This window comes from Betta splendens, chromosome 14 (genome assembly GCF_900634795.4).
Source record: "Betta splendens chromosome 14, fBetSpl5.4, whole genome shotgun sequence".
NCBI classification, from domain to species: domain Eukaryota; kingdom Metazoa; phylum Chordata; class Actinopteri; order Anabantiformes; family Osphronemidae; genus Betta; species Betta splendens.
Window position 1 is genome coordinate 7957993 of NC_040894.2, and position 8472 is coordinate 7966464.

General features: G+C 48.3%; 2 protein-coding genes across 3 annotated transcripts; one reads left to right on the forward strand and one right to left on the reverse strand.

The window, feature by feature from the left end:
• Positions 1–565: 565 nt before the first annotated feature.
• On the reverse strand, positions 566–4751 carry xrra1 (X-ray radiation resistance associated 1). Of its 2 annotated transcripts, none has more exons than XM_029174053.3 (17): positions 4227–4751; positions 3943–4073; positions 3795–3866; positions 3635–3707; positions 3460–3557; positions 3148–3296; positions 2718–2819; positions 2502–2608; positions 2355–2407; positions 2194–2277; positions 2019–2112; positions 1815–1930; positions 1630–1734; positions 1449–1563; positions 1207–1322; positions 1008–1113; positions 566–944 (listed from the first exon to the last, which is right to left on the reverse strand). In XM_029174053.3, exons 1-17 carry the CDS (start codon positions 4294–4296, stop codon positions 784–786), a joined length of 1752 nt encoding a protein of 583 aa, XP_029029886.1. In that variant the 5' UTR covers positions 4297–4751; the 3' UTR covers positions 566–783. The 2 variants fall into 2 exon arrangements, with proteins under 2 accessions (XP_029029886.1, XP_029029885.1); XM_029174052.3 differs by having other exon boundaries at positions 4231–4367.
• Positions 4752–4909: 158 nt separating this feature from the next.
• LOC114869653 (sialidase-3-like) lies at positions 4910–7862 on the forward strand. Its single transcript, XM_029174054.3, has 3 exons — positions 4910–5058; positions 5224–5463; positions 5554–7862. Exons 2-3 carry the CDS (start codon positions 5239–5241, stop codon positions 6559–6561), a joined length of 1233 nt encoding a protein of 410 aa, XP_029029887.1. The 5' UTR covers positions 4910–5058; positions 5224–5238; the 3' UTR covers positions 6562–7862.
• The last annotated feature ends 610 nt before the right edge of the window (positions 7863–8472 follow it).

The window sequence follows — 8472 nt, forward strand, 5'->3', positions numbered from 1 at the left end:
TCATGTTGGGGCAAACTGGCCCCAGATCAGGCTGCAACAGCGTGACACGCAGCGGCCTCCAGTTGAGACACACTCGAGCCTGGATGAAGCAGGAAAAACACTGGTGGGGATTTTCTGTGAGGCCGAATCTGATACTGCGGGTACGTCAGCAAGACGAGCTCCGCTCAGTGGAGCCGAGGTCCAACGCACTGGAAAATAGTATGTCTGTGTCACATCGCTGCCATTTGGCACCGTCTCCTCATTATCATCAAATATACCGCTGGAAATGAGCAGAAAAGCTCCACAGACGCCGAGACCGAAGACCAGGTGTTGGAAACGGCAGCTTCATGCGACTCGAACGGGACGAGGTGTAAATACCGCAAAGGAGTCAACGGCTGGATACGAGAGGGGAGCGGTCCTCGCTGATGCTTTCCACCTGGGCTGGATGCGCATTCCACGTCAGACACAAACAATTGAGATCGTATGAAAGACTGGAGAGCGCGGAATCGAAAAGGGGGCGAAAGTTTCAAAGCGGGAGAAATACAGCTTCCACGTGTGTGTGAGTCATATGAAACTACACATAGAATACAGCTGTTTAATTTTGTTTTTATTTGTATATTTAATCTTTTATTTTCTACAAGGTCAATTTCCAGGCCTTTCCCTGCGTTTCCCTGCCGTCCACCTCCTTCCATCCTAACTGGGAAGACGTGCTGTTATTATGGCGAGAGCTGCTGCTGATTTGACTTAATGGAGGGACGCTCTGTGACGGGGATGCGTTCGCTGCGCCTGGGAACGACCAGCGCTCTAAGGACCGGGCCGGGCCTCGGCTCCGCCCGGCTCCACGCCGACCGCCTGCTCCATGGTTTTCCTGCGAAGCGCCTTGTACTTCGCCCGCATGTCCCTCAGCAGCGCCACAGCCTGGTTGTACTCCTGCTCGTTGGCACGCGGGCAGCGTATGACGCTACCTGAGGAGGAGAGACAGTGTTGAGGCCACTCTCCACCGTCTGTCATCAGCCTCAGTCACGTACTCAAGGCGACTTCTCTCTTGGCCGTGCTCCTTCTGATTTCCCTCATGGCGTCATGTGACCTCTCGGCCGGCTGCTTTCTTGGTTTCAGAGGCGGAAGGTCCTTAATCTGTCATGTTGAAAAACACAAATGACGAATGTGATGGAACGCGCTTTTCTTCAGCTTGCACAATTCATGCTTAATTTATTTACTGTAACGGACCCTTCGCTCCTTTTCTCTGTACGGAGTCTGGATGCTATCAAGATTTGGTCTCGAATCTCTGTAAACATTCAGATTTTTCAGCGTGTGTTCCAGCATCCGAACAGCTGTTTGAATTCCTGTTGAATGGAAGAAAAACATTCCCCTTCACTATGGGACCATTGTAAAGCCCAGCTCTTTGGGGCTTGGGGGAAAATGTAGAAAAACAAACAGCTACACATGAAAGTCCAGTCCTCACTCCTCACCAACGGCTTCCATCGCGTCAGGATTCAGCTTCACGTCCGACATCATTTTACAGGAGCTGAATCTTTCGCTGTTGACTGCAGTCCGTTCTTCATCGCACTCAGCAACATCTGCGACCTGAACATGAGGTCAAATTATTAGCGTGCTTCTTACCAAGTGACTAAAACAACATCTCAGACAGACCTGAGTCACAAAGAAGCGCTCCGTCTGCTCTTTTGAACCCTTCCTCTCTGCAGCCTGGACCTCCATCCGCGGCTTCAGTGACGCATGTGCGACATTATCTTCCACCTGCAAAACACAGAATGTGAAGGAGGAGTTTAGTTGGTGGTCAGTAAATGAAAACGATGGAGAGTCAGAGCTCATTTAACCTTCCACTGGGGATGTGACGGCGTCTTCAGTGGGAGCTTCACAGCATCTGGCTTCTTGCGCTGAATGGATATTCCCAGTCTCTTCTGGAGGTAGTGGGACAGTAATGGGGGGTCTCCTGAGCTCAAACAAGGCCAACAAGCAGATATCAGCATCCAACATTGAGACATAGTGTGTGAACTCCGTCCTTTATGGGGGAACGATACCACTTCTGTTGACGGTTAGAGGGTTGGAGTGAATGTCGATTTCACGGAGCTTTGGGAAAAGGGCAGCAGCCATCAGGGCTCCTTCCTCCGCGATCTGACGATGACAAGAGGCTGATGAGGCAGGAGGTCTTTGAGAGAAACCTTGTTTCTACATACGGCACAGCAGCAGACGCACCTTGTTTTCAGCTAAATTAAGGAACTGCAGCTCTGGTAGCGGCAAAGTGGCCCCGAAAACCAGGTGCTCCTCGCAGTTGTCCTCCTGTAAAAAGAGAGTTGTTACTGTATGAGTGCAGCTTGTAATGTAAGTGTGAGCCTGTACAGTAAATAGTTCTTCACCTCTGGGGTCCGCGTGATGCTTTCTGTGGTGATGGGCCTTGGTTCAGTGTGAGCTGGAGGCAGGGGATGAAGCCAGTATTTTTCAGAATATACAGAGATGTTGGTATGTTATTCACATTTTCCATCCAACATATTATGGGTGTTCACCAGTTTCCTTAGTTTGCTCATCTACAGAACTCGGTGCTGAACGATCCGTCAGCTGCAAATAGGGAACTTCTGAAATGTGGTTCCCCTGTAGGTTTAGGTACTTCAGCCTGGAATTGACAGGTAATAATTAGCAGCTTTTACACATACTGTACATTTCTATGAGTCAATGCTGCAACTCTAAATCTGTAGATCAACGTCTGTGATTCCACTCACTACCTCTTAAGGTTTGCGAGACTGCTGAAGACGCCGGAGGTCAGTTTGTTGTCGTCGAGAATCAGGACTTCAAGGGCTGCAAACTGTTTATTTTCTTGAGTTGGTCTAAATAAGACAAAGTTCAACAGCAACTAATGTCACATAGTAAAGACTGGCTGCAGTTTATAATAAGACTCAGTGTTAGAATAAAGAACTATACATGGAGGTGTCCAGTATTATACAGTGCTGCAGAGCAGGTGTACTAATATCTTTGTGCTCACTTTGCACCCCCTTGTGGTCAATGTGAAAAATGTCTCAAACGTGCTTTCACTGTGTCCTGTCTTTGAAACGAACTGTACAGATCCACAACACGTGAACAATCTGTGATTTAAATTCAGCAGCTAAAAGCCAAAATCAGCAGCTTCTTCCATTAACCACAGGGTGCTGTATTTACATTGGAGAGTTGTCACGGCTGGACGAGCCCAGATCAGGAGGGAGCTGATGGAGCTGATTTCCACTCAGATGAAGGACTTTCAGACGTGTGAGGCGACCGACAGAAACGATGTCATCGACTGACAGATAGTTGTAGGACAAGTTCAAAACCTGTAAGAAATTGAATATGTTTAACTAAAAATAACCACAACAATGACAAAAAAGAAAGAATAGATGTTACCAAGCATCTGTTAGTGTAATTAGGAATATTACTGATGCTTTTCTTTATTACTACCAATTGATAGCAATTCAAATACGCAATAATATACAATACCTCAAGACGTGGGAAACTAGTAGCATCAAAAGCCATGTTCCGAATCCCATTTACAGACAAATTGATTTCTCTTAATGACATAAAACAGCAGAAAGAACCTGAAGAGAAACAAATGATCCCCTGTAAGACGCACAACCTTATATTACAGGTTAATGTGACGTAAAGGAGCAATCACCTAAAGAGAGGGCGTTAATGGAAGCATCGACGTAGGCCACATTGTCAAACGTCCTCAGGTCTTCTAGTTTGACCTGTGCAAAACAAAAGAATTATATGTTTATAGCTTTTGCTGAGAGACGATGCACATGTTTGGCTCCAAAAGGACAAGTGGTTCTTACAGAGGTCAGGTTCTGCTCACTCACGTCCACAGAGCAGAGCTCCGACGGTCCGTCAACACAGTGTAAGCGCAGCTGCGGAGGAAACCACTACAGCATCAAAACGGCATCAGCTGTTGTGTGCGTCTATAGAGACGTGTCAGCGCCTCACCAGCAGGGCTCCGTCTAACGTAGTTCCAGCTGCGTCGGTGACTCTGCTGTTTTTATACGCCGCTTTAATTCTGCTTGTCTTGTATTCCTGCTCCTGAGCTTCCCTGAAGGCAACCAGCCAATGACCAACCCCTACAAGGAAAAGAAACAGTATCGAAGTTTAGAAAATTTTTAAAACTGCAATGTTTATTTATTATTACCTATTAAAACATGTGTGATTGTTTTTTTCTTTTATTTTATATTATTTTAATCATTCTCTCAATATTCTCAATATAATATACTCACCTACCTTCTCTGTTTCGGCTGAGTAGCGTCCGTGCTGGGAAACATTTAGTAGCGCAGCTCTGTCCGTCATCAAACTTCCAGGATGCAGCAGACATCATCGTGTTTTAATTTATCAGGGCACGGAGTTTGTGCTAAATACACACAGGGAACTGGCTGCTCTGCCTGTTACAACTCATTTGATACGGCGCTACACTGTGGCGCTTTGTATCCTAGCAACAGCTCCTAAGAGAAGTTGTTCTGCCTGTCCAGCAGGGGCGGTAGAGGGTGAAGCTCGGCGGAAGAGGCAGGTGAGCAAATCTGCCCAAAGATTAAATTCATAGACAAGATGCTTCACCACTTAACGTGGTGTGTTATGGGACATAAACGCTTAGTAAAGCTGTTATGCAGCAGGTTTCATATATGAATCGTAAATTGTATCCAGGTAAATCAAAACAGCTAGCAGCTAGGTAGTGCCTAATTAGAATTAACCTATAAGCGCATGCGTAATGCAGGCGTTTTGGCAGTTAGTGTAGTGCCAGGTCGATTTTGATGACGCCTCCTACTATATGACTGCTAGCTACCTTGTCTGTTGTGTTTTTGCAAACTAATGAGAATACGCATGATAGAGTCAATGGCGCTTCAAACGCGCTATTTAAACACAACGTCAAGATTAGCCAGGACGCGTCCACACGAACGCGGAAGTGACAGCGCGCGTTGCTCTCGCTTCAGCGTCGCCTTGTCTTCAGATGAACCCGTCTCGTCAGTGTCGTGAACATCAGAGGTCCCATGGCGTGAAATTAGACGATATAATGCAAAGATCAAGGGTGACGACCGTGAAGAGTGAAAAGTGAAGGTAAGGGCTTTGTTACGCAGCCACACGGGGACGTTAAAGCCTGCGCGCCCCCGCGTATTAGCTGCTGGAGAGTGAACTCCTGCGAGTCTGTGTCACACTATTACAATATTATAAGCCCAAAGATGAGACTTGTTCACTTACACCTGGGACGTTGTCTGTTCGCAGGAGCCCTCATCCACTATGGGGAACACACCATCAAAAAGTGGCAGCGGGGAGGAACCAGTGAAAACTGTTCTGTTTGAGAAGGAGCCAAGTGGGATAACGTACAGAATACCTGCTCTCATTTACCTGCGGCACAGTCGCACCTACCTGGCCTTCGCCGAGAAAAGATCCTCACCATGTGACCACGATGCCAAGATCCTTGTTATGAGAAGAGGAACGATGAAAGATGATGGATCTGTTCAGGTGCTCATTCATTGTCTAAGCCTTTAACCCCATTCACTTCTGACTACTGTATCGACGCCTGTGCTTATGCTTCTGGTGGTGTTTTCGCAGTGGTCGACCCGCGAGGAGCTGTCGACGGCCTGTCTGCCGAACCACCGCACCATGAACCCGTGCCCCGTGTTTGAGAAGAACAGCAAGGTGCTGTTCTTGTTCTTCATCTGCGTGTGGGGAAGCGCCAGCGAGCAGTGTCAGATCCTCACAGGCAAGAACAAGGCGCGTCTCTGCTGCGTCAGCAGCAGCGACGACGGGCGGACGTGGAGCCGAGCCAAAGACCTGACCGAGAGCGCGATCGGGGAAACCATCTATAGGTGGGCCACCTTCGCCGTGGGCCCCGGCCACGGCGTCCAGCTGGAGAACGGCCGGCTGATCATCCCGGCCTACGCCTATTACGTCCCCCACAGGTGCTGCTCCTTCCCCGTCCCCGGCACCGTGTACCCGCGGGCGCTGTCGCTCTACAGCGAGGACCTCGGCCACACCTGGCGCGTGGGCAAAATGCTCCGCAAGAAGTCGTGCGAGTGCGAGATGGCGGAGATCATAGACCACGAGGGCCGCAGCCACCTCTACTGCAACGCCCGCCGCGCCGGCGGCCACCGGTGCGAGGCCCTGAGCGAGAACAGCGGCGCGTGCTTCGACAAGCCGCGCACGGCGCCGGGGCTGGTGGAGCCGCGCTCCGGCTGCCAGGGCAGCGTCGTGGGCTTCCCCGCGCCCGAGTTCGTGCCCAACGACGACGCCGAGAGCAAGGCGTGCGGCACGTCGCTGCTGTCGCCCGACGCGCAGACCTGGCTGCTCTTCGTGCACCCGACCGACAAGTCCCGGCGGCGGGACATGGGCGTGTACCTGAACCGCTCGCCGCTGCACTCGTCGGGGTGGGACAGGCCGAAGATCATCCACGCCGGGCCCAGCGGCTACTCCGACGTGGCTTACAGCGAGGACAAGGACCAGTTCTCCTGCCTGATGGAGTGCGGCAAGGAAAGCGAACTGGAGCAGATTGCCTTCATGTCGTTCACCCTCAATGACGTCTTGCAGACGGGCAGCAGGAAGGAGAAGAAGATGCATTGAGGCGTGGGTGATTTCTTTCTACATTAAGCTCTAACATTCTCCTGCAAATGAAAAAAAAAAGAAGAAAAACAGCCACTAAATATGCTGTGCAGTAACATCTGTCTGTGTTTACTGTTGCTCTACACTCCGGAGATGATAATGCATGCATTAGTCGGGTGTTTCGATGTCTCCCTGTTTACATGGAAAAAGTACTTTAGGTCTTAATAGTGTTATATGCAAGCAGCTGTAGAAGGACGGGAAGCTTCGGGGCGGAGGACTTAACGCATGACGCAGACACAGGCCTGACTCTACGTGTTGCATGTTGGACCAGCGCCTCACGCCCATTTCCACCTTTTTATTAGTCGGTCCGTGTTTTCTGAGCAGCGGGGAGAATTTGCCTACCTCTCGTTATTTTCATACCAGGATCATAGCAGGCCTCCGCGAAGTTGAGTGTCGAGTTTTCCTCCGTGCTCAGTCTCTCCTTTATATTTAGCCTATTCTGATTCACATATGCCTTTTACACGCAGCCCGTCACCGCACAGTAGGTGCTAGAAAGCTGGTAACAGAAGCAGCAAACGTCCATTCGTTTATTTTGCTGAAGGTTCAATAAGGAAGATGCCGTTCCTCTGTGGATTCACGTTTTCTGCTCTCTGATCTCTTCCTCTGCATCACTTGTGCCTCCGGCCCTGATCTGACTCCTTGAACCTCTTCACTCATTGACATGTGTCTGTCTGTCCTACACTTCTAAACACACACAGCCTCCTCCTCATCACCACCACATCCTTCATGTTATTCAAGGACCCCTCATCCACTGTATGAACACTCTGTCCTGCTTTGTCTTTATATGTTCAATGTTTGACATTGATGAAGTCTAGAGGCCAAAACATCTTTGTGTTCTAATCAATGCATCTTTGCTCTCTCCTTATTGAACCAATCACAGAAGAGACCAGCCTGCATTGCATATTTCCAGCTGATCGGTTATCACCTAACTTTTAAATGTTTTTATATTATGTTTCAGTATTATGTCATTCATTGAGCCATTCGTCATGAGTGAGGACAGTAATGGCGGGTTTGACACGGTGGCTGGCTGTTGGTTATCAAGCATTTAGCAGAAGATGAAAACCTACTATTTATAAAGCCACTAGGAATTTGCACACACAAAACTGAGTGACTTTAAATTTCCACTTTGCCTATTGTCGTTGGGCAAAATGCCTCCAAGTGGATCTACACTAGTGTTACTGTATTTTTGTTGTTGAGAGTCATAAAAAACTGCATGAAAAATGTATTTTAATAGAAAATAAAAGTAACCTGTGATGACGTAACTGCCTTCCTTTTCTGTAAATACATACTTAAGATGATAAGCTGCTTCTTGCTTGAATTCTTGGAAACCCAGGTGCTTTTTTATTAAATATCAGCAGTCCCATAAAAACGCCAAGGCAGCAGCATCTTAGTTCACTTCTCATTCCTGCTGCAGATTTAGGTATTTCATAGTTGTGATAAATAGATGAATACATACTTTATTAAAGCCGCTGGGACCTGGAGTCGTACAGATCAGGATTTGGCAACACTATTAGCAGATAAACAATACGTCTTATCCCAGTTTCATGTGCCACCTCTGCAGAAAGAGACTTTAAATTGATTCAGGTTCTTATTGAAGCTCTACAAATCTCTCTGAATTACGTCTGTGGGGTCCTGGTATCTTCTGTACCCAGCAGCAGGGACATGCTGCCTCACCATTAACGCAATCACGACACTGATACAAAGGCAACCACTAGGCAAGGTATGAAGTGTACTTTATTAGATGAGGGGCTTGTAAATCTCAGATGTGCTCGTCATCCGACTGTGGCGTCCCCACATTTCTGTTTTTCATCACCTTGTCCAGACTGTCTCTTCACAGGAAGGATGAATCACGTAGCGAAAACCTGTTTTCCT